Source organism: Achroia grisella, unplaced genomic scaffold (assembly GCF_030625045.1).
Source record: "Achroia grisella isolate CSIRO2021 unplaced genomic scaffold, CSIRO_AGI_Agris_v1 utg37244, whole genome shotgun sequence".
Taxonomy (NCBI): Eukaryota; Metazoa; Arthropoda; class Insecta; order Lepidoptera; family Pyralidae; genus Achroia; species Achroia grisella.
In genome coordinates, this window is record NW_026712825.1 from 57,499 (window position 1) to 85,381 (window position 27,883).

At 33.6% G+C, this 27,883-nt stretch overlaps 1 protein-coding gene across 1 annotated transcript; it reads left to right on the forward strand.

Moving 5' to 3' along the window:
* LOC131844047 (QRFP-like peptide receptor) lies at positions 1-27,883 on the forward strand (the record flags this gene model as incomplete). The annotated part of the gene is made up of 4 exons (XM_059192830.1): positions 1-101; positions 8,609-8,751; positions 14,381-14,607; positions 27,802-27,883. Coding segments are annotated over exons 1-4 (553 nt in total), but the record flags the coding sequence as incomplete, so codon positions are not given.

Consider the following 27,883-nt stretch of genomic DNA (forward strand, 5'->3'; position numbering starts at 1 on the left):
ATGGTAACGGTTAGAAGCGCGGGCGGCGCGCCGTGGTCTGTGATTGGTCGGCGCGATGCATACGCCTGGATCGATTTTGGAGGCACGCTTTTGGCGGTACGGTTCGAACGTGGGCTGAATTGGGCGCTATACATATTTTTTTTTATTATATAAAATTCTCGTGTCACAGTTTTCGTTCCCATACTCCTCCGAAACGGCATGACCGAGATTTTGTTTTGTTTTTCATTTTGTGAACGTATTGAGTAGGTCTGAGAATCGGCCAACATCTATTTTTCATCCCCCTAAATGTTAGGGGTAGTCCACCCCTAATTTTTTTTTTATTTTAAGTCAAAACAACGTTTGCCAGGACAGTTAGTTTTTATTTAAATAATTTTATTTGTACATATACATTATGTAAGTATTATGTATTACATGTTAATCATAATGCACCGCTCACATGAATCTCTGTTTGCCCTATGTTTGACTGGGAGAAAATACCTCTAGATGTTAAGACCGTCATGTGTACCTTTATTTGTGAATCTGTGCATTAAAGTTTTAATAAATAAATAAATATATAAGCTTGAAGTAAACATAAAAATATTAAAGATTAAATCCAATTAAAATTATGATATAAAATTTTGATTCTAGAAGTTTTTTTTTGTACTACGATGGTGGTAAAAAAACATACGGCCCATCTGATGGTAAAGCTTATGGACGCCTGAGACACTAAGGGTATTACGTGCGCGTTGCCAACCCTAAAGAAATCTTAACATACCCTTCTTGAAAACCCGATGCTGTAGTTTAATATAAAGATATTTATTTTTGAGTACAAGATATAAGTTTCGATTTGACCATATCGTTTCTACCTACTAACTGTCTTTAAATAGAACTACGATATTGTGTGCTACGTCTAGTTTGATTTAACTGCTCGAAGTGTAAAGTACCTACATATGAATATAGTACATAGAGATATTCATTGTGGTATAGTTGGTGCTGCCGCTCCGTAACTAAACACAACATTTTAACTGAATCTTAGAACACTGCATCAGTGAAAACAACCAAATCCCTTACACTGTTTCTGAAATTAGTTAACAAACGCTCATACTGACAAAAATAAAAAAAAATATTTTCCACATGATAACACTATGCTAATCTAAGGAACCCAACTTATTCAGTGCATTACATACTTAGATAGTTTCAAGAAACTTAAAGACTGTACAAATAGAAACTTACGTAATAAAAATAAGCTAATTTTACCTAAATGCCGTCTACACAAAGTTAGTAATTCATTTTATGGTAATTGCGTAAGATTCTATAATAAACTGCCAGAGTCTACGCTAAATCTTATAGAGAGGCAATTCAAATCTTATATTAAACAAATGTTATGTAAAAAAGCCTATTATAAGATAGATGAATTTATAGATGATAGCAATATATAGCAAGAATAAGTTTATTTGCGGACAACGTTATAATTTTAATTTTCATACTGCTTTCTTGATATATGATAGCGTAGCGGCTTTTGTATTGATTGCCGCATGCATCCTTATGTAAAGTGCGAATACTGTAACTACTATATAGTAATTTTTGTAGCTGTGACGTGGTCGTGTGGAATGAGTAGTCATGCTCACTAAAATGTCCAGACATGTGGCGGCGTGGTGGGCCGGGTCAATGGGCTCCCTAAAATATGGTCGAGCGCAGTGATGGCTGGCTCATCCGTCATACTCGTGAACGAGTGCTGCTTGTAGGGACTGGTCTGCTCTTATCACTACGACTGATTTAATCTTATTGCATGATTATATTTGACCCAAAAAATTAGTGCTTGTTGGTAGTTTGTATTCACACGTTTCGACTTGTAAATGTAAACTTACAAGGATTATTTAAAAGAGCAACACACAAGTTTCTTGCTCGTTCTTCTTGTGATGAGACAGCTTTCCGAACGAGTGGTAGATAAAAAACAAATTGTTATGACTGTTCAAAAGTGCTTAAATTAAGTTTATTTGAATAAATGATTTTCTATTCATAACCCAGATAGATCCAGTCTATAAAAAAATATTGCTTGTACAAACAAACAATGAACCTTTAAAACCTAACCAGCAAAGAACCTAATCCGTAATTACTACACTTCACAAAATCAACTGTAATGATTGTACTATGCTACGGAATCCCTCTATATCACAATTTTCAATCAACTTCGAAAGCCCTCGACTTGGCTGCAATCTAAAGCCGACGAATTATTAGGATTTTCATTGGAATTGACAGCGGCTTGTCAGTACAGACAGAAACATAGATTTATATATATTAGATATTACAAATGGAATTTTACGTGTATGTAAATTCATTGTCATGAATTTTATAACATAATTCTATTTAAAACAATTAATAATTCGGATTTCATAAGCTTATTATTTTCTCATAATATTTTTTTTATCTAGTATAGCGGACGAATTTCATTTAAATCGGTTCAGTAGTTTTGACGTGAAAGCGCAGCACACAGATAGTGTTAAGGATTATAGGTCATGTAAAGTATAAAAAATATATTGCAAATTAAAATAAACATATTAGAATAAAACGTGGCAGGAGACGAACTATCGCAATATAATTGATTAATTATTACTTTTGTTATCGGTGTTTCATTCAGCGGAGAGTCAGTAAGAAATAGAACAGAATTGAACTAACAATCTTCGAGTTGCAAGTCCGGATAACGATTTTTTCTGTCAGCTAGAATTGAACCATCAATCTATCCGGTTGTAGGTCCGGATTTTAATCACAAGGCTACAATGGTTTCAAAATAATCCGATCGACCCAACCGATTGGGTTGGATATCTTTAAATGACTAACAAAAAGTTGTTCATGCACGGGATTAAAACTAATATAATTGTTGCCCATACAATAATATAATTTAAAACTAATGAAAAAGACAAAACGGTCTATAACTCAGTGAGGGTCATGAGTCCACTCTCTCTGCTATTCTGTTATAGCCTTTATCAGTAAAATAATACAATATGAGATCGACGACTACGATAGCACATTACTTTAATATATTTGAATAAACATTATTGGATCTAACAGAGGGGTTAAATCGTTCATTAACGAACTACAATTCGCAATATAATAGATTAATTTTTAGTTTCGTTATCGATAACATATTAATGCTTCATTCAGCGGAGATATTTTTAGCCTAGTAAGTCAAATATAAATAAACACTTTTATATATTTTTATTGGTTTTGTTTTGTGGCGGACCACTGTTAAACTAGAATTGAACTAACAGATCTTCGAGTTGCAAGTCAGGTTTATCTTTTTGTAATAAGGGATAAGGTTTTGTGTCGGCCAGAATTTTTTTCTGTCAGCTGTAATTGAACCAACAATAGTTAGGTTAAATCAAATCAACTAATCTGATTTGATTTGATTTAGATAGATATAACATAACGAGATGGACTGACATTATCTAAACGACAACACAGTCCATTGTACAATATTCTCGTGCAGCCAATAACCGTCCCAGGCCCCAGGAGGCAAATTGCAAGGAGCTCTGTCGCTAAAGACCACAACGATACTATACCACAAGATATACCATCGTAAAAGTCACGACCACTCTGCCAAGAGTGAACGACTTAAGAAGAAGAAGATGATAATGTGTTTTACTTGTAATATACAATTATATGTAGAAGGCAGAGTTAAGTAGTAACCTAAGAATATGTGTATAAATACAAGAAAGCGGATATCTTAGATATTGGATATCTTTACAATATCCTGAAACATGAAAAAAATATGAATTATAATTCGTCTGTCGTTTCGTTACGTAAATCAGAACAATCTATTGGAATTCTTATGAAAGAATTCCCATTGGATCGGTATCGAGCAATATCGTTTTCAGTTTTAAAGGGAACTCGAATATTACATTACATTTCTCATTCTTTTTATTGCTATGGATAGATTAGAATTGTAATTGTATTACACTTCTATTTTTATACGTTGGTGGTAAACAGGCATATGGCCCATCTGATGGTAAACGGTTACCGTAGCCTATGAACGCTTGAAACACCAGGGGTCTCGTGCTTGTTGTCAACCCTTCTTGAAAAATTACATGATGTTAGACTCTATATAAAACCACAATAGGTAGTTCATTTCACAATCTAAGTGTACGCGGAAGAATGCTCCTCTGAAACCACACAGTCCGGGACCATTTAGGTTGCCGCGTGTGACGATGAATTTCCTGTTAATGACAAGCGGTGTAATGGTAAAATCTTTGAATAAAAATTTGAATGGTGGTCAACTCAAACTAGTTGGCGTTGTAGTCACTGATATCTGCTTTAGGGGAGCATGCTGGCGAACGGTTGCGGTTGACAGTAACAAGTGGTAAGATCCTGTGATTTTTCCTAATTGTACGTATAAATAATTGAGAGTCAATAGAATAGAATAGAATAGAAAATCATTTATTCAAATAAACTTACATTAAAGCACTTTTGAATAGTCATTACATTTTTTAATCTACCGCTCGTTCGGAAAGCTGTCTCATCACAAGAAGAACGAGCAAGAAACTAGCGTGTTGCTCTTTTAAATAATTTTATTATTACTTTACATTTTTAAGTTTAAGTGTGTGAATACAAACCACCAATTAGCACTAATTCTATTAAATACTCAAATAGAAATTCTTCAATTCTCTTATCTCAGAAATGAAATAACAATTACTTAGATAATTTATGATTTAATATTTAAAATATAACAAACGTCACTTCCCTACAACAGCTCGTGATCAAGTCACGCAAAACCAATAACTCCCAATTATGGACCTTATTTACGACAGATATACTGACGACGTGATTGACTGGAGACTGACAGTGTCTATTGTCGTAGAATGACACTATCAACTTATGTTGATATGTATGATATGACACAAGTATCTTACATAATGACCGCATCAAATTTAAAACAATATATATCTTTCAGCTGCATCATTTGCCACACAATTGCGTATATGACAACTAACAAAAATTCCAAAGCTGAGTGATGGTATTGGAATTTTCAAAGTCACCGTGACTATACTCAAGTGAACTGTCTTCGAGATTTATATATATATATATATGTGTATGTATGTACATGTATGTGTATCTATATTTTTAATAGAATAAAATAGAATAGAAAATCCTCTATCCAAATAAACTTAATTTAGTCACTTTTCAATAGTCATAATATTCTTTCAATCTACCTCTCATTCGGAAAGCTTCCTCATCACAATATAAATATATATCAGTATATTTATGTTTGTTAATAATGGTTGACAATAAGTGTTTTTCTTTTTTTCTTTCACCAGACTTTCAAAATTCCTATACAACAACTAACAAAAATTCTGCAGCCGAGTGATAGTATTGGAATGTTCAAAGCCACTAGGACTATTCTCAAGTGAACTGTCGGCGAGCTATCTGAATTACTCAAGCGAGTAATAGGCAATCACTATCGCATGTCGAACTACTATTCTCAGCATATCTCTTTACCCCTTATTGTAAAGAAGGGCTTTACCCTTTATAAAATCAGCTATTCGAAATTCCGCTACGCACATTTTTTTTCGCACTACTCTAATGATTTTGTAATAACAAAATCATTACGTGTGTACATGTATGTGTATAATTGTATATATGTATGTACAGCAATAAAAAATTTGTGTGTATTATGTATGTTGTATTACATATGTCAATGTTTATACTAATTAAGTACTATTTATGTTTGTTATGTTAGCTTTAATACATAAAGAACACTCAGTTGACTAATTTGTTACTTACATTTCAAATTTAAAACCATAGTGAGTCACGTGATGTTGGTGACGTCACGATTATGCAGCCACCAATAGTAATAGAAATAAAGAGTCCGGGGACAAGGAGGGAGCGGGCTGCTCTCACTCTGTTCAAGGCGACCGAGACGACCAGACGTGAATGTACAGCGACGCAATTTATGTGGAGTGTAATTTGAAAAAGGAATAAAATAAAAGTACTGCTGCATCGACGTATCATTTCTGAAACTTTCCAATATTTAATAGTGGTTGACAATAAATGTTTTTCTTTCTTCTTTCTTTCTTTCAGCAGACTTTCATAATTTCCCTCACAACTGCGTATATATCAACTAACAAAAATTCCACAGCTGAGTGATAGTATTGGAATGTTCAAAGCCACTAGGACTATTCTCAAGTGAACTGTCGGCGAGCTATCTGAATTACTCAAGCGAGTAATAGGCAATCACTATCGCATGTCGAACTACGTACTATTCTCGGCAAGTCTCTTTATTCCTTATTCTTGGGATTAAAGCCTCTTATAAAACCAGATTTACAGTAGGTATTCGAAATGTCGTTACACATTTTTCTTTTCTAGCTTCAGCTTTTTAATCACCGGACGATAGAGGGCGAGTGCAGATGGCACTTCAATCATACTCATGAATACAAATGTTTGTGTCGGGCGAGGAATCGAACCCGTGACAAAATAATAGCGTTTATCATAAAATTTCTAACGGAAGTCATTAGAATATTAAGAGATTATTGAATGACATAATAGGAGGAAACATACCGGAGCAACTTGTAATTCAGTTTGGAATGATTATGCAAATGTTCTTATATTACATCGTAACAATATTATATTGTCTCGTTTTCGACAACGAGCATACAAGTATATATTCCGAGGCAGATATTGATAATCTCGATGGTCTAGAGGTTTTGTGGACTGCTTTAGTTAACCAGTTACCGGTTTGATTCTTGCAAGTCTCAAATTTTTAATTTTTTTATTTCTTGTAATGTGAATGATTTTGAACACGAAGCTCGTACGATGAGCAGGAATGTAGAGAAGTAAATTTCTAGACGGTTGAACAGGAGATGTCCCCATGAAAAAAAAACTCGTATTAAGATACTCGGGAGAGTTAGGAATAGGATTTTTTTTATTCTTTAATGCACTTTAAAGAGTGTACAAGAGGACAGTATAATGCCATATGGCATTCTCTACCAGCTTACTACCAACCTTTGGGTAGAACTAGAAAGCATTGTAGAGCGGTAATGGCGAAAAATTGTGATATTAATACTATAATATATAATTACCTAAAGAAAATCTATGTACATATATAATATATATTGTATATATATATATATATATATATATATATATATATATATATATATATATATATATACATATATTAATAGAAATACATAAATTACACAGAATAAATAAATATAAATACGCTAAATATACTTGAAAGTACCTACTTAACTCAACACCAAATAGTTAATGCTCATTTTGACGACTCAGCAGATAAATATTCTTAGATCTTGTATTCACACCATATAAAGTTGTATAAGTATGTGACTTTGACTTTAAATAAATTAATAAAACATCTGATAACTGATAAAGTGGGGCGAATAATTCAATATATAAATAAAAGATTAGCCGAGAGCGTCTTTCGTGTTCAATAGCTGTCTGAAATTGGATATTTGTTTCACTGAGAGAATCAATACAAATAAATGTATGGATTCGTCTTCGATAATGTTAAGATTACACATATATATATACAGAATGCTATTCACTGTGTGTCTACCTCATAATGCTTAAAATATATATATAATTTTATCGAATTAATCGTGTGTATTTATACGAATGAATACAATTGTAACGTGCTAGGAATCGAACCCGCGACCGTCTAAAGTAAACCGCTAGACCACCGAGGCCGTAAATCAACGTTTGCTTTCTTAGATAATCTTAATCTTATTTTAATACTAGGTTCTAGGCTACGCCCGGGTGTAAAATGTAGATGTATTATATATATAAACTTTCCTCTAGAATCACTCTATCTCTTAAAAAAAACGCTTCAAAATCTGTTACGTAGTTTTAAAGATTTAAGCATATATAGGGATGGACAGACAGCGACAGCGACTTTGTTTTATACCTTGTAATGATTATAAATGCAAAAGTTTGTGAGTATGGATATTTGTTACTCTTTCACTCAGAAACTACTGAACGAATTTTGTTGAAACTTTACAGTAATATAGCTTATACCTCAGAATAACACATACCGCATAGCGAGCAATATTATAAACGCGAAAGTTTGTGAGTATGGATGAATGTTTGTTACTCTTTCACGCAAAAACTACTGAAGAGATATTGATAAAACTTTACACTATATTACTGCTTATACATCAGAATAATACATAGGCTATAATTTAAAAGGATATATTGTAGATAAAGTAAGTGTGATGTAGACAAAGATGCGCGGCCTAGCTAGTCTAAATATATGTACATACAGTCCAAACTACTGGACGGATCGGGCTGAAATTTGGCATGCAGATATATGTTATGACGTAGGCATCCGCTAAGAAAGGATTTTGATTAATTCTACCCCCAAGGGGATAAAATAGGGGATGAAAGTTTGTATGAAACTTTGTCAATTTTAAACCGATCGGGCTGAGACTTTGCATGCATAAAGCTACTATGACGTAGGCATCCCCTAAGAAAGGATTTTGATAAATTCTACCCCTAAGGGGATAAATTAACGCGTGCGAAGCCGTGAGCAAAAGCTAGTACAATATAAAGTTATGTACCCCAGCAAAGCCGGGTCGTAAACTGATTGGATTTTATCGTCACACATTTTCTTTTACAGTGTGACCAACATATTCCTGGTGAACCTGTCGGTAGCAGATTTGCTGGTCACTCTCTTCTGCATGCCGGTACAGATCGCGAAGTCTGTCACACTGCTGTGGTACTTCGGCGAAGTCATGTGCAAGACTGTTAATTTCCTGCAGGGTGAGTTTTATTGATATATCATAATGAAATAATAACAAAATTCACTATTCACACAGCGCCATCTAGACCCAAGTTAAGTTATGGGTACTGGATAACTCATACAAATACATAGTTTTTTTTTTCATAAATACATACATATTATACATAGGAAACACGGAGACCGATACAAACAATCATACTCATGAATACAAATGTTTGTGCCGTGCAAGGAATCGAACCCGCAACCGTCGGAAGGAAGGCGGTTTGCTAAACCACTGGACCACCGAGGCCGTGGAATACACTAACTGTTTAAGTTTATGTTTACACACCAGTAGAGGATGATAAATTGAACATGAAGTCAGGTCAATTAGCCCATCTTGGCAAATGGCAATTTACCACGATAGTTTCCAGTGGGAAACACTCTTTTGTCATTCATCTAGTTTTTCTATCAATTAGACACAATTTTTTTTTGTATACGACGATTTTATTTTGTTTCTTTTTTAACTTTTATTTTAGTACGTGGTACATTGGATAATTAAGTACATTGTCTCCGCATTTTGACTTTAGTTGTTCTATCAAATGGAGAGTAATATTTTTTTTTTATTTATTGCCAACATAACACAAATAATACAATTTACAATAAAACAGAAAATAACAAATAAATAATTGTTATTTTCTGTTTTATTGTAAATTGTATAATAAAGTTGATTGTATATATATTCATATATATGTAAGTTTATTATATTATTTTGTATTGTATTATGTTATATGTATATTTATAACATTTCTTCCAATATTGTTACCATCGTTACACCTGTACCAGATGCAAATCTAATCACTTCTCTCCATCCTAAGGTTGCCTGGAAGAGATCGCTTTTTAGCGATAAGGCCGCCCATTGTTACCTCTTTGTCTTGTTTATTGTATTATATATTTTTTTTTATCATTTTGTACATAATTGTATATGTAATTGTATTTTCTGTGAGAGGAACAATAAAGAGTTTCATTCATTCATTCATAGAAAGTTGGCAATAGGCAAGTTGGCAATGGCATATTTGATGTAGATTTTTTTTTATATAAGGATTTTCTTTCGTCTCTTTTTTAACTTTTTTTTTACTAAGTATGTAGTTTCCGCATTTGAGTTTAATTGTTCTATGAATTGGAAAGTAATTTTTCACGTATATTTTTTTATATAAGAAAGTATTTCTTTTTTTTCTTTTATTTTCGTAAGTGAGATAATTTACAATTATTTTAAGTATATTGTTTCCGCATTTGTGTTCTTCAATTGGAGACTAGATTTAGATGTATATTTTTTATACAAGAAATATTTTCTTTTGTTTCTTTTTTAACTTTTATTTTAATAATTTAAAAAAAGAAACGGTTTAAAAGCTTTCATGGATAATTAAGTACATTGTTTCCGCATTTGAGTTTGATTGTTTTATCAATTAGGGACTAATTTCATTTCAATCAATTGTGGATTTTTTTGTATAAGAAAGACTTTTGTTTGTTTCATACGTGGTTAAGTAAAATAAATATATCCAGCCAGACGATTTTATACAAAGACTGACTACTTTAGTAGATCTAATCACAATTCAATTACCGATATATTCACCGTAGTATATATATTTTTATTCATCTTAATTCGTGTTCTATAGACAATCTAATAGGTAATCTACTTCATTCAGGACTTTTGTTATATTAATGGTCAGGACAGTCCATTATAAGAAAATGTGTCAGACATGTAAGTAGCTTATTACGCATTGAACAAGGTTAGTAGGTAATATATATACGAGTATATATATAATATATAAATATACGCTGTTCGTTAGTCTCGCTAAAACTCGAGAACGGCTGAACCGATTTGGCTAATTTTAGTCTTAAAATATTCGTTTAAACGGTGATCAAAATATATATGATGATAATGAAGAAATTGCATAGAAAATAATAAAAACATCAATTTTATTTTCCTATACAAAGTGCTCGTACCTGTCAAATAGGCTTCGTTCACAAATTTACACATGACTGATTATTTAATTCTGAATTCACGCAAGTTTCTTGCTCCTTCTTCTTGTGATGAGACTTCCGAGCTTTCCGAACGAGCGGTAGATTAAAAAAATGTAATGACTATTCAAAAGTGCTTCAATGTAAGTTTATTTGAATAAATGATCTTCTATTCTATTCTTATTCTTGAATCGGAATGGAGTTGCGGGGTCAGTTATAGTACACTCAAGTACAGTAGTATACTCGTATATATTTTTGGCAATTTATCTTTCGAAATAGGCGTATAATTATTAAATATTACGTAGAGAGACAAATTGTTATTCCAGAAACATTTTCGAGAATTCTATACAAGTCTTTGTCAAGTTTATTTGTCAGCCTCGATGGTGTAGTGGTTTAGCATACCGCTTTGCTTCCGATGGACGGGGATTCGATTCCTTGGATTGTACAAGCATTTTTATTCATGAGTATTTTTGAGTGTATCGGAGTTCCCTATGAATATTATGTATGTATTTAGAAATTAAAGAAGCTAAGTATTTATATTAGTTGCCTAGTACCCGTAACGTAAGCTCAGCTTAGATTGGGACTAGATAACGTTGTGTGAATTATTCAGGGATATAATTATTATGTCTTTATCAAATTAAGTCTAGTAAACTGTAAATTAGCAAGTCTTGTTTTAGAAATGCGATATTTTTATATTTCAATATGTATTTTACTAGCTTTTGTCCGCAGCTTCACTCACGTTAATTTATCCCCGTAAGGGTGGAATTTATCAAAATCCTTTCTATGGGGATGCCTACGTCATTGTAGCTTTATGCATGCAAAATCTCAGCCCGATCGGTTTAAAATTGACAAAGTTTCATACAAACTTTCATTACTTGCCCCTATTTTATCCCTATGGGGGAAAAATTAATCAAAATTCTTTCTTAGCGGACGCCTACGTCATAACATCTACCTGCATGCCAAATTTCAGCCCGATCCGTCCAGTGATTTTGGCTGTGCGTTGATAGATCACTATGTCAGATACTTTTGAGTTATATGTATTTAGATTACAGATCAAAAGTATTCTAAAAATTTCTAAAACGTACGTGTATTTGAGTATATGAGTATTTTCATACTGAGTTAATTCCTATATTCCTACTAGGTAGCTCTACTCGCTCAAATTTCGGCTGAACTTATTAATGCAGATCAAAGAAATCTTCCTAACAATGGGTTTCGTTTAATAATAAGTTAATTTATTGCCACTCCATCGATCCTCCAAATGAAACGGGGATCGAAATTACGACGGCCTAAGTCGATGTTCGAACCCCTAGCAGTGCCCTCGAACTAAAGTCGTATCCGTCAGGCGGGAGTTGCCCTTCAGCCGCTCCATATGTCCTTCTGCAGGTTTAGAGTGCCATCTGCACTCGCCCCCTATCGTCCGGTGCTGTACAGGCCAGCTGCGACCAACGGCGTTAGAGAAGTCCGAAAAAAAAAATTGCCCATTAGAATTAAATCAAGAAGTTTTTTTTATGTCCCTTTACAGCATATAATTTAAATGAATATTTGCAAAGATATTTCAAATTTAAAATGCAGGGACATAGCGGGCCGGCTGTACCGGCTCGGCTGGCGGCGCTAAATAAAACATTTGTGTAAAGAACATTTTGTAGTAGGTAGGTATATGCATGTATACCGCTAAAAAAGAATCCATTTATTGTATCTCCTCACTTTCAAGACACTCTCCTTGATGTGAATCCATATCTCGAGGTCCTTGGTGTTGATATAACTGACGTTCAGTTTTGTGGTCATTTGGAGGACAAGGCTAAAATAGCCTCAAAAGAGCTTGGTGTGCTCAGTAGAGTGAGACGGTATTTCACGGCGGCCCATCGCTTGCAATTATACAAGACGCAGATCCGGCCGCATATGGAATACTGTTCTCATCTCTGGGCGGGAGCACCACAATACCAGCTACTTCCATTTGACATTCAGAACCGAGCAGCCAGTCATTGGTAATCAACGTCTATGTGACTAACTCGACCCATTGGCTTTGCGGCGTGATATTGCATCTCTGTGCATATTCTACCGCATATATCACGGGGAGTGTTCTGAGGAATGGTTCAGATTAATACCAGCTACTGAGTTTCATCACCGTACCACCCGCCAGAAACTGAAATACCATCCTGATCATCTGGATGAATGGCGGTTTTCTAGAAACTTTTTGCCACGCACAACCACATTGTGGAATCACCTTCCAGCAATGGTATTTCCGAACCGATACGACATTGAAACCTTCAAAAAATGAGCTTATTCCTTTTTAAAAGGCCGACAACGTACTTGCAATTCCCCTGGTGTTGCGGGTGCTCATGGGCGGCGGTAATCACTTACCATCAGGTGAGCCATGTGGCTCACCTCACGTGCATGCGTTCTTTTGTCCCGTGAGTTATATAAAAAAAAATAGTATCAGCATTGCACCTGTGCGAAGCCCAGGCGGGTCGTTAGTGATAAATATAATAAGTATGAGCTGTTCTGACTTCTCTTTGAGGGTATAGCGTAACTTTCAAATTTATTTTCAACAATTACGCCATCGCAACCATTTGCGTTCAACTTTCCATAATTACGCTGTACAGAATGGATTGAAACGATAATTGCTTTAATGTGTTTTCAGCTTGTTTTACCTATAATGGATCTTTTGAGTGTTTTGTAAATATACCCAGGCAGACTATTAATACTGTGATATAATTAAAATACTCAATTTCTGCCTATAAATTATTAATAGGTACTCTTATAAATTTCGACAGATTTTTGTAAAAAGCCAGTTTATAAATAAAATTGGAGCGTCTGTTTGTAATATTGAAATAATCGTTTTTTACTACATGCACATGAATATAAATATGGTACGTACACCAAAATAACATTTTTTACATTTTTTGTGTGTCTGTCTGTCGGATTTTGACGGGACATTTTTTGGCAGGTAGCTGATGTAATAACTGAGGCTACTTTTATTTTAAAAAAATCATTTATTTTAGAAAAATAAAGTTAAATTCCACGCAGACGAAGTCGCGGGAACAGCTAGTTTACAATAAATAAACAGGCTTTTAAAAAAAAAAGGTAATTCAATTGAGTTTCTTGCCAGTTCTTCTGGACCGATTTTGACGGGGCTTTTATTGGTAGATAACTGATGTAATAAGGAGTTACTTAGGCGACTTTTATTAATAGAATAGAAACATAAAGTTATATTCCACGATGAAGTCGCCGGCACAGCTAGTACATAATCTATATGGAAAACACCCAGACCGATACAATCATACTCATGAATATATATTAAACATATTTAAAATATCGAAATTCCCATACAAATCGTCTAATTTTTGGTTGCATATCGTAAACGGACCTTTTTTTGAACTATTCTAATGTTCTTGGTCACAGTTGGCCTTTACAGCTTCACTGAACTACCCTATAGTTCAGTGAAGTGCAATTTGAGCAGGAGTTGGCTATAAAGCCAACTCCTGCCAGGCAATTATAGTCTGAGAACACCGCTATGGGTTTGAATCCCGGCTTAGGTCGTCGTAATTTCGATCCCAATTTGAATTGGACGGGGGATCGATCTAAGGATAACGTCCTCTTAAAATCAACATATGTCGGTAATAAATATATTGATTGAACTTCTTCTTACAGGTGTGGCAGTAGCTTCCAGCGTATTCACCATCACAGCCATGTCGGTAGACCGATACTTGGCTATCACACAGTCTCTGAGGCAACCCTGGATGCCATCCAGACGAGGAGCCTGCAGCCTCCTCGCTGCACTGTGGCTAGTGGCTCTGATGATATTCGCGCCACTACTGGGGGTGGCAGCGGTGGAGAGGGAGATGGTACCGTTGCTGTCCAGAACTAGAAATGGATCGGTGAGATATACATACTTACTATGGTATATATAACCCAAAAATGTACAGAGATTGCTTTTTTTAAGAAGGGTATATTAAGTGTTTCAGGCGTCCATAGACTGTATCCGTTTACTATCAGATGAGCCGTATGCTTGTTTGCCACCATTGTAGCATTAAAAAGTAATTTTTTTGGTATTGTTATATTATATTCGAGAAACGGAAGTAGTTTCGACCTCTGTATGTTGCATTGAGGTAGGTAAAAAATAAAACGGACGGTAAAAAAAAATAAAATATAATGTAAAAATTTGACGTTCATAAGCGGCTAAAATGTCCTACATGAATAAATGATTTTTGAATTTGAATTTGAATTTGAATTGAAATACGATTTTTGGACATTAATGAATTAATCAAAATATATATGAATGAATGAAATATTCGAGCTCTATTTAATGCCGATGATGGCTCGGTTAATAAAACGGTTGCAATTTCATCACTAACAGAGAAGGTTCCAGAAGCGCTGGTTAGGTTTCCGCCCTGAATATTTGTGGTCTCACCCATGCCAATGGTAGTGGAATTAAACAGACTAATATAAATCTATTAAGTTTCTGAAAAATGACACCGAATTTGATAAAATATGTAGAATTTATGTTCATGTACATTTTGACGGCCTCGGTGGTCTAGCGGTTTGGCACGCTGCTTTACTTCCGACGGTCGCGGGTTCGATTCCTCGCACAATACAAACATTTGTATTCATGAGTATGATTGCTTGTATCGGTCTTGGTGTTTTCTGTGTATATTATGTATTTACAAAAAACAATCTACGTATTGTTATCAGTTATCTAGTACCCATAATACAAGCTTTAGGTAGCTTAACTCGGGTCTAGATGGCGCTGTGTGAATTGTGTTGAGATTATTATTATTATTATAATGCACAAGTACTTTGCTTAAGTATGTTTGCATCATTGTACCTAGTGATCTAAGCACATAGTAATGATGAAAAATGAATATTTCTATATCCGGCAGTTATTTATTGTTTTATCCTATTACAACAGATTTATATGTCTTCATATCAGCTGTCTAGTACCCACAACACAAGCTCTGCTTATCTTGGGACTAGATGACTCTGTGTTTATTGTCCAGGGTTATTTATTATTTATAACACCAGTAATTCCAAAAGGAATATATTTAACACCGTACTTTCATAAATACTATTACTTAAGTGTGTAACTTATGACGTTGTTGGTACTTACAATCAAGTTATATATCTAAATATATAACTCAAAGGTGACTGACATAGTGATCTATCAACGCACAGCCCAAACCACTGGACGGATCGGGCTGAAATTTGGCATGCAGGTATATGTTATGACGTTGGCATCCGCTAAGAAAGGATTTTGAATAATTCTACCCCCTAGGGGATAAAATAGGGGATTAAAATTTTATCAACTTTATGTATGAAACTTTGTTAATTTTAAACCGATCGGGCTGACACTTTGCGTGCATAAAGCTACTATGATGTAGGCATCTCCTAAGAAAGAATTTTGATAAACTCCACCCCTAAGGGGATAAATTAACGCAAGCGGAGCCGCGAGCAAAAGCTAGTTCTTGTATAAATAGTAACATATTTATTCCACCAAAAGTACATGTGCGTAATAATAAAATAAATATAAGCAAAGCGGAAAGCGCGATGCGCACTCAACTGAAAAATAGTAAGCTGAACTGAACATCGCTCCGAGGTACATGAACTAAAAAGCTTTCAAGGGTTCACATATAGCTGTATCGATATGTTAAATACAACGTTTACGGTAACTTTTAAAAGAGGTTTTTTTTGAACATATAGCATCATCATTAAGTATTACATATAGTATAAAACAAAGTCGCTGTCGCTGTCTGTCACTATGTATGCTTAAATCTTTAAAACTACGCAAAGGATTTTGAAGCGATTTTTATTAATAGATAGAGTGATTCAAGAGGAAGGTTTATATATATTATTGGGAAGTTTCAGAAATGATATGTCGATGTAGCAGTACTTTTATTTTATTCCTTTTTCAAACTCACACTACACGCACATAAATTGCGTCGCTGTACATTCACGTGTGGTCGTCTCGGTCGCCTCGAACAGAGTGAGAGCAGCCCGCTCCCTCCTTGTTCCCGGACTCTTTATCTCTATTACTATTGGTGGCGGCATAATCGTGACGTCTCCAACATCACGTGACTCGCTATGGTTTTAAATTTGAAATGTAAGTAACAAATTAGTCAACTGAGTGTTCTTTATGTATTGAAGCTAACAATATAATATATGTATACCCGTGCGAAGCCGGGGCGAGTAGCAAGTACTATAAAAAATTTTCGTGTCACAAGTTTCGTGTTTACACTCCTCCGAAACGGCTTGACCGATTGATAAAATTTTATATGTATATTTAATGGGTCTGAGAATTTATAATTATTTTTTACATATTTTATTTGGCATTAAAAATATACAATAAAATTTCACCTACTATCATCAGCTATATTATAGCGATTTAAATTTTTATGGCAAAACAAGGTTTGTCGGGTCACCTAGTATGTATATAAAAATAATAAATATATATATTTGTTTAATATATATATTTATTATAAATAAAAATCTTAAAAGATAAAAAGATATATTGTGCCGATAAAAATGTTATCATGCTAACAGTTGTATAGAAAATGAAAAAGTCGGTTTTAAAATGTATTCATTAATTAATGGTAAATAAAATTATACTTTTTTTATCTTTTCGTGTAAAGATAGCTATTTTTATCGTTCGGTTCTGCCTGCCTACGTTGCAAGGAATTTAGTATAAAGTTTTATACTTTAAAGCATACCTCCAAATCATATGTTATCTACATATTTGGCTATATATACACTATAGCAGACTTTGAGCCAGAAATAAAGAAAATAAAATATATAAACGATTTGCTGACGTAAGCTACGTAAGCTGTCAGGCGAGATAAATAAATTTGCGGCAGTTTCAATGCATAAACATTAATTTAGTCACATTTTCCGATACCGTAAATGTTTTTCACGTTCCAGAAATTATTCGTCGTAGTACAGCCTTCACGATTAGACACTTTAATTTATTGCTCGTTGGATTTAAATTTCTATTCGTGCTTTAATGTTGGGAAATGTTAAAGATTAAATATTTGTAACATATTTTTAAATTAAATCAACAATAACGTGGTTAAATATAGTCCTGCAATACTTTAGAGAAATTTGAAATTACTTAATATTAAAATTATTGAAACGAGAAAATAAGAAATCGCTGAATAATAAGAAGGCAACCTATTGTACCTTATTACATATTATCACAGACAGACAGACAGACAAAAATAGTAAAATATGTTATTTTGGTGTATATACCGTATTTATATTCATATGCATGTAGTAAAAAACAGTTATTTCAATATTACAAACAGACACTCCAATTTTATTTATATGTATAGATTTACATGCCGGAAACGGCAGATCATGTTTGTCACAGTCATAGTTGGTCGGGCCTGGAAAGGATTGCCTCCGTTCAGAACCTGTAATTGAATTGAATTGAATTGAAACACTACCGTCATAGCGCATCTCGACGCAAAAAAAGTTTTGTTGCTTATTGAAAGCGCTTGTGACGTGTAGACCCGCTGCGAGTCGATGAGGGGATAAAAAGTTTCTTATATCGGCGCACAGATGGCACCGCTAGTTTGAAATTAGGATATTTTTTTAATAATATCTGTTATAAATCTGCCAGAAAAAAGATTTAAATGTCAAATAAAACAGTTCCTTTGCAAAAAAGCTTACTATAAAATTAAAGAATTCGTTAACGATAATAATGTTTTTATAGAAAAACTTTAAATCCATAGCACCGACAATATTATCTGATTACACTAATAATGAGTGCGTAGCGACTTCTATGTCGATTATCGCATACCTCTTACTTGTTATACTGTAATTATTTATATAAAAAAAAACATATATTAAAAAGAGCAACACACAAGTTTCTTGCTCATTCTTCTTGTCATGAATCTGCATTCCGAATGAGTGATAGAATCAAAATATGACTATTCAAAAGTGCTTGTAATGAGTTTATTTGAATAAAGATTATTTCTATTTCTATTTATATTTCTAAGGAAAGCAAGCCAGCACAACAGTTTTAAGACCATTATACACGTTCTAGTAAAAAATTGAAATGAATTGAACCACCAAGTTTCAGGAAGGTGAAATATAAAAAAATGCAGAGGGTACCGGAGAGGGAGAAAATCAGAAAACAGGGATTACGCGAGAGGTTTAATAAATTTCACATCCAAAATTGGAATACGAACTCCTAGAGATTATTATACCGAGGTAATTAAAAATGAAAATTGAAATGTAGATTAGTGTGCTCAGGTTTTCGTTGCATTATCCAGTGTATGGAAATCACCGGCATACATTATGCATTACCAAGTTCATGTTGTTTCGTCAATTCGTGCTAATAAATTAACATGAATTCTGTACGTCTGTATATTTCTTGAGATATTCTATTATTCTATTACTAGCCGACCCGTGCAGCTCCGTCTGCATCACACTTACTTGATATTTATCGTTATATTTCATGCAATTCACATAATATATTATTAAATTATAGCCTATATGTTATTCTGATATATAAGCTATATTATTGTGAAGTTTCATCAAAATTAGTTCACTAGTTGGTGAGTCACTAGTGAGGTCGCTCCGTGAAGGCTGCGAAGACACTAGGAGATTTCTGCGTTTCTGGTAGGACCGTGGCTGGCTACTTTAGTAGCTTGACTCTACACGCACAACGACCCAGATGAGAAGCCAATTGCGAAAAATGGAATTCAACTTACATTACATTACATTACATATCTGTCCGTAGAAGATGAGTACGCAGTACAGAATGAATACATTAGAGGAAGTATGAAAGTGGCACCGGTGTCAGAGAGGTTGAAGAGTAATCGTCTATCATGGTATGGACATGTAATGCGTAGGAATGAAGATCATATCCTAAGGACGGTGTTACATATGAATGTGGATGGTTATAAGGGTAGAGGAAGACCGAGAAAGAGATGGATGGACTGTGTGAAAGATGATATGGTAAGAAAGGAAGTAAATAACGAGATGACTGCGAACAGGGATGAATGGAAGCGAAAAACATATTACGCCGACCCCAAATAAATGGGATAAGGAAGAAGCAGATGATGATGAGAAGATGAGTACGCAGTACACTAATGCTAGAACTAGTTTGTAAAATTATCGACAATTTTTATGTCGAACATGCACTATGTTCTGGAACGTTGGTTGAATACACGATAAAGGCATTAGTTGATGCAAATCGGCGTGTAACAGATCTCTGTGAGAGAGTAAATTCAAATTCAACTATTTATGAAATAGAAATAGAAATAGAAATAGAAATAATCTTTATTCAAATAAACTCATTACAAGCACTTTTGAATAGTCATATTTTGATTCTACCACTCATTCGGAATGCAGATTCATCACAAGAAGAATGAGCAAGAAACTTGTGTGTTGCTCTTTTTAATATATGTTTTTTTTACATAAATAATTACAGTATAACAAGTAAGAGGCATGCGATAATCAACATAGAAGTCGCTACGCACTCATTATTAATGTAATCAGATAATATTGTCAGTGCTATGGATTCAAAGTTTTTCTATAAAAACATTATTATCGTTAACGAATTCTTCAATTTTATAGTAAGCTTTTTTACAAAGGAACTGTTTTATTTGACATTTAAATCTTTTTTTCTGGGAGATTTATAACAGACTCTGGTATTTTATTGTAAAACCTTACGCAATTGCCATAAAACGAATTACTAACTTTAGCTAAACGACATTTAGGTAAAATCAGTTTGTTATTGTTACGTAAGCTTTTATTAGTGCAATCACTAACTCTTTTGAAACTGTCTATATTCCTTCTGGCATAGATGATATTTTCATAAATGTATTGAGAAGCAACGGTGAGGATATTTGATTCCTTAAAACACTCTCGCAATGACTCCCTGGAACCCATACCATAAATGGAGCGAATGGCCCTCTTTTGTAAAATAAATATTGTATTTATATCAGCTGCTTTGCCCCATAACAAAATACCATACGACATAATGCTATGGAAATAGCTAAAATAGACAAGTTTAGCCGTTGCCACGTCTGTTAATTGTCTAATTCTTCTTACCGCATAAGCGGCAGAACTAAGTCGACTCGCCAATTTAGTAATATGAGCACCCCATTGCAACTTGGAATCTAATGTGATACCTAGAAATACAGTATCGTCAACAAAATTAATAGATTTATTGTCCAATACGATTTTTGAATCTACCGGCCTTACATTGGGGAGAGTAAATTTGATACATTTAGTTTTATTTGCATTTAGTAGCATATTATTTGCCGTAAACCATTTTAAAACATAAGAGAGAGAACAGTTTACTTCGTCCATATCATCAATATGTCGATTGACTTTGAATACTAATGAAGTATCATCAGCAAACAGAAATATGTCAGCTATCTTTTCTACCATATAAGGAAGATCGTTTATGTAAACTAAAAATAAGAAAGGACCTAGAATAGAGCCCTGAGGAACACCCATTTTAATACTAGTTCCCTCAGACTTTACACCATTTATTTCAACAACTTGCATTCTATTATTTAGATAGGATTTCATCATGCATAGTGCTTCATATCTAATACCGTAATGTTCTAATTTGAGTAAGAGTGTTTCATGATCAACGCAATCAAATGCTTTTGAGAGGTCACAGAATACACCGATAGCATCCTGTGACCTCTCCCAACAGTCAAAAATGTGTTTCATTAAAGCTACACCAGCGTCAGTAGTTGATTTACCGGCTGTGAAACCAAATTGCCGACTGTGAAGCAGTCTATTTATTTTAAAGTGGTGAAGCATCTGATTGAGCATAATTTTTTCAAACACTTTACTTAGTACTGGTAAGATAGAAATGGGCCTATAATTACCTACTTCAGTTTTATCCCCTAACTTAAAAAGTGGAGTTATTTTACTATGTTTCATTAAATTGGGAAAAACACCGTCAAAAATACATTTCTTGAAGATAATTACTAAATATGGAGCAATAACATCTAAAGCGGTGTTAATAACTTTAACAGACATGCCCCAATGGTCTTCAGTATTTTTTTAAATTTAATTGTTTAAATGTTTTCGTAATTGTAGCAATGTCAATAAATGTAAATTTAAATGTAACCGGACACGAAGCAACATTGTCAATAAGGAATGATTTAGCTGTACTTGGAGAAGAGTCCAAAGAGGACGTAATATCAGTTGGAATACTAGCGAAAAATTTTTCAAAAATATTGACTATTTCTTTTGTGGACGTTACTAGTTTATCATTATAATTTAACGTAAAATCATTATATGGACTTTTAACTTTGCCAGTTTCTTTATTAATAATATTCCACACTGTCCTAATCTTATCCTTGGATTCTTTAATTTTTTTATTTAGATAATTAGACTTTGCTACATTACATACCTTTTTAAAAGTTTTTGAGTATCTTTTTACATAATTTACGAATGTACTATCGAAACAGTATTTTTTTTGATCATATAAATCAAATAATATATTTCTACTTTTAAGAATTCCCTTTGTAGCCCATGATCATTTGAAAGACTTGGGTTTAACCTAGAGGCTCGATATATTGTAAAGGAAAACGAAATTACTCTCTGTACAACCTATAATATGAAATGAAATGCATTATCACAATGAATCTGGTAATTATACTGTTGGAGATATATTTGATGGTAGTCCTGACATTTAGTATATTCGACATGTAAAAAAATCTTTTTGAAATTTATATTATTAAAGTCAGCTTATATAATATCTTTTTCATATGTATATTAGATAGATAGATAGATATATCGTTTATTTATTTGTTACTAATCACACACAACATATTCATAAGAATAGACAATACATAATAAGACATAAGATTTATAAAATTGTGTTATTATGTGTGATCTGTAGCAATACAAAAAGATCGAAGCTGAACATGGAACATTGTTCAAGGAACAAAACACTGATTTTCATCTCTAACCCATTTGCGGGTGAAAATAATAATTAAAATAAATATAAAATAAAAAGAGGAACATTTTTGGTGACAGTCTGTGCGGCGTGTGTATAATAAAAATAATGTAAATAGTTCAGAGTATAATTTGATATAATTTTAATTAAGTAGTAAGGATTAATCGAGAAAAAGAAAATATTAAAAAGAAAAAAAAAACAAAATTTAATAATCTTTGCGTGAGATTGCAACCGCTAGCTAAGAAATTTATGTGGAATGCCTAAAATTTGTTTTTTAATAAGTATTCTTTGTGGTGTTTTTTTAAAACTGTATACTGTACTGTGTATTATTTAATATCGGCTTATTTTTTATGATATTAACAACAATAACAATTTATATTATGTCATCATTTTGCATGTAAAATAATCTTTCAATAAGAAAAACACTTATTTCTCAGCCATTTCAATAGTTTGTCTTTGAACCATTATAATAAGACAATTGTAATTATAGTAGATGATTTATTATAGATATTTATGCAGCAGCTATAACTTGTTACTGTGGTATAAACGTGTTTTTATTTTTGGTAACACAAGTAACCCATATATGGATAGTTATAAAATATAGTACATAAATACACACTTTGCTTAAGTACATACCCAGTGATCTGAAGGTAATAATAATGTTGAAATATGAATGTTTCTATATCCAACAGTTATTTATTGTTATATCCGATTACAGCAGAAAATCTCGATTCGGGGGTATTTTTTTGTCGGGTTATTACGCGAAAAATTCACCGTTGAATGTAAACCATCAGATAATTTTTAATTAAAGGGTTTTGTTTTCATTGAAGGATTTAATTTAAGGATAATAATTTTGATGAAAATGAAATAAACAGATTTTTTAAAACAACAAACAAACAGAAAATAATTTTGAATAACAACAATCTTTTTGTTTTCGTTTTTGGATTAGGGTTTTATTTAGATTCGGATTTGAATATATAATGTTAAGGTATCTTCAGGGTCGGCAACGCGCTCGAGAGACCCTTAGTGTCTCAGGCGTCAATTGGCTACGGTAACCATTTACCATCAGATGGGCCGTATGCTTGTTTGCCACCATAGTAGTATAGAAATCATCATGGATTCATGTCCCTTATATTCCGATCGATCCCCCGTCCAATTCAAATGGGGACCGATGCTATGACGCCTGAGCCGAGGTTCGAACCCCTAACGGTGCCCTCAGACTAAAATTGTATGCGTCAGGCGGGAATTGGCCTTCAGCTCCATAAGTCCTTCCGCGGGTTTCGAGTACCATCAGCACTCGCCCCCTATGGTCTGGTGAAGCTGTAAAGCCCAGTTGCGGCCAACAGCATTAGAGTAGTTCGAAAAAACATTTGTTTTTTCGAACTACTCGGAGTTTCTATAAGGGACATTTGTCCCTTATAGAAACTCCGAGTGTAGCTCTCTCAATCGTTCCCTGTGCGACATTTACATTGTAAACCAGGACTATGCTCAGCGTCCAAGTCTTTCATTACAGATTTGACGACCTCGGTGGTCTAGCGGTGTAGCACACCGCTTTACGTCCGATGGTCGCGGGTTCGATTCCTCGGACGACACAAACATTTTTATTCATGAGTATGATTGTTTGTATCGGTCTGGGTATTTTCTATTTATATTATGTATGTATTAACGAAAAAAATTGTCTGCCTTGCTTATTGATTATCTGGTACCCATAGCTATGAGCTTTATCTAGCTGGCAGATTATAGATAGCGCTGTTAATAATTGTCCTGAGATTATTGACTTATTAAAACTGGTATATATATAACTCAAAGGTGACTAACATAATGAAGTTTATCCTTTTACAGCCCAAACCACTGGACGGATGGGGCTGAAATTTGGCATGCAGGTAAATATTATGACGTAGGTATTCGCTAAGGATAAGTTTGATTTAATTCTCCCAAAGGATAAATAGGGATAAAATTTGTATGAGCACATCAATTTTAAACCAGTCGGGCACTGACTTATGCATACGTCTACTGCGACCTTCGACATCCCATAAAGAAAGGATTTTGATAAATTCCACCTAAAGGCATTAAATTAACGCGAGCAGAAGCCGCAGGCAAAGAATGATTATATAATAAATGGAAAAAGTGATACGTTTATTGGGACAACAATCTCAGTTGTATTCTATTATAGAGGGACACAATTAAGGCATCTCTATCTATATATAAGTTATTTGTTCCCCAGCCTTCACTCCCTCCAACTTCAACCCCGTCTCACGGTATAAAAGCAAACGTGAGTAATATACCGCAATATTTAATAATTCCTCATTAGCATAACACAGCATAATTAACAATTATTAGTGCTATATCAGGTGATATAAGTTTGTATATGTATTGTCGTTTGTGAATGACAACTAGTAATTTATATATCAAGTAATTTATTATATACATGTATTATACATATAAACCATCCTGTAGAATCATTCTATTTATTAAAAAAAAATGCTTCAAAATCCGTTGCGTAGTTTTAAAGATTTAAACATACATACGGACGGACAACGACAGCGACTTTGTTTTATGCTGCGTAAACATTACTCCGCCCCGGCTTCCCAGGGTGTACATGTCAACATATATATAAAACATCCTCTTAAATCACTCTATCTGTTTAATAAAAAACTGCTTCAAAACCGTTGCGTAGTTTTAAAGATTTAAGCATACATAGGGAAGTACGGACAGCGACAGGGACTTTGTTTTATACTATGTAATGAATAGTATAGGTTTTAATTTGTTTATTTCATTATTAGTTAATCAATAAAAAATATATAATATGTTATTTTTACTATATCTAGTAATAACATAGCTATACCTGGGTCACATAATGCAATAGAAAAATACAGTTCTTCAGCAATTAATAATGCACAAGAAGAATTGAGGTTACCGAAAATGAGCAGACGCCACACTTCCTGGTTAAACAACTCAGGCAGTGGTTTGGGATGAGCACCAGGCCCTTTTTTCGGGACCGCCGCGGACATGGTAAAGATCGCCATAATAGTCGCCTCCGATAGGAGATAGCACCTAAAGAAAGAAGAGTTAATAACAGGGTTCGATTAAATTTAAAAACATCTTTATTCGTAGGTCTATTACAGACTCTTATGATATGTCAAATCCATCAGTTCGGAATGATTTCGATATAGAAGAACTGACAAAAACTCAACTCGTATTGTTTGCAAAATAAATTTATAACTTTACAATAATGCAGATTCATTTTTAAATTCAAATTTGGGAGAATAGGTGACCACTAAGCATATGTTATTGCAAAAAACAAAAGATCTAATCAGTGTTAATGACATGAACAGACCGGTCCACATAAGCTGCCGTTCACGGTATGACAGTGAATTACATGATTTGTTATCTGTAAAGTTGCTATTCCGAGTGTTACCATAGTTTTACAGTATCATCATTCTCGCCAGTGTTTGCATAGTTCAATAACTCAAAAGTTAATATTGGAAGGCAATATGTCAATAACTCAGCTATTAACAATGTTCTAAACTTGTAGAGAAGAACAAGTGATACCTATAATATGTTGTACTGGATTATACAGTCTTCGTCTGATTAATTTGTACTTACTTTTAAAATAGAAATATGTATATATGTAACTAGCTGTCCCGGCAAACGTTGTTTTACCTTAAAAAGAAAATTTAAGGGTGGACCCTAACGTTACAAAGGATGAAAAAGTAGTCATGCTTAGATTCTCGAACCTACTCAATACGCTCATAAAAAAATTTCTTATGAGAATCAGTCAAAACCCGTTTCTAGGTGGAGTATAGGAACGAAAACTGTGACACGAAAATTTTATATAAAGATAATCTAACCCTAAACTTTTACTATGTTTATGAAACTGAATAATTTTCTCAAAACTATGGCAAAATATGAAAACACTGGAGGTTCACCAGATTGAAATTTATAGCTCATCGTATTCTGATGGATAAGATGTAATATATTAATTAGCAGGTTCATCAAAAATTAAGAATTAAGTAGTTTTTGCGTGAAGAAAATTAACAAGCACCCATACATTTACTAACTGCATTGTGGAATCATAACCAGCAATGGTATTTCCGAACAAATACGATATTGAAACCTTCAAAAGTAGGCTTATTCCTTTTTTAAAAGGCCGACAACGGCCTTGCTATTCCCCTTGTGTTGCAGGGGTAATCCTTACCATCAATTATTGTAGTCGTTGTCCCCATATTATAAAAAAATACATACTCAGTGCACGTTGAGAATATTAATAAAGTTTATTTACGTTAATAGTGAGTAGTTTTGATCCCTACCATGTAAGTCAAATAAGAGTATAATTGAAATCATTCCGGTTTCCGTTTAGGAGTTATGAACGTCATTTTATCCACACTCGTAAACATCAAGTTTAGATTCTGTTCTTTTTTAAATAGCAAGATCGTACTTCCATTTCTCCACACCTGTATCTATTATTTTGGGCAGCAGCAACAATAAAGACTATTAATTTCTTCTTTAACCATAATCTTTCACTTCAGAGCATCTAAACCAGACTGGTCTGTGCACACAATATGGTGTTTCTGTTTAAAGTCTGTAGGTAGGTGGGATTGTTATGGTCAAATCAGAACTTATATTCTGTATAAAATAATAAACAGCGATTATATCAAACTTCTGAATACATTTTAATGTCACTTAATTCATAATTTTATAATTAAATTAGATTAAATCTTTACTATATATATATTTTACTGACATACATCAAGTTAAACTTCAGCTAGCTTGTATTAGGTAGTAGATAACTGATACATAACAACAGAATATTTTTTGTAAATACATACGTAATTATATGAAAGCACGAGCCGATACAAACAATCATACTCATGAATATAATCATTTCTGCTGCCATTTTTTGAGGAATCGAACCCGCGACCATCGGACGTAAACTGGTCAATGATGGAGCAACTATACCACTGAGGTGTCAGCAATATTTACTTTACAATATTTACTATACAGTTTATGATATACATGTAATGTATATTATACATATACATGTAAATGAATCATATACAATATGAAATACAAGTTATTTTCTAGATTTAGTTTAGTTGGAATTATATATAATGGCATTTTAGTTATTTGCGGAGCGTCTGGGCAGAGGGTACAGATGGGATTTTGTACTGAAAAAGTGCTTGATTCCATCAGAGAAGAGCTATTTGGCACGTTTAGTTTTATTCATT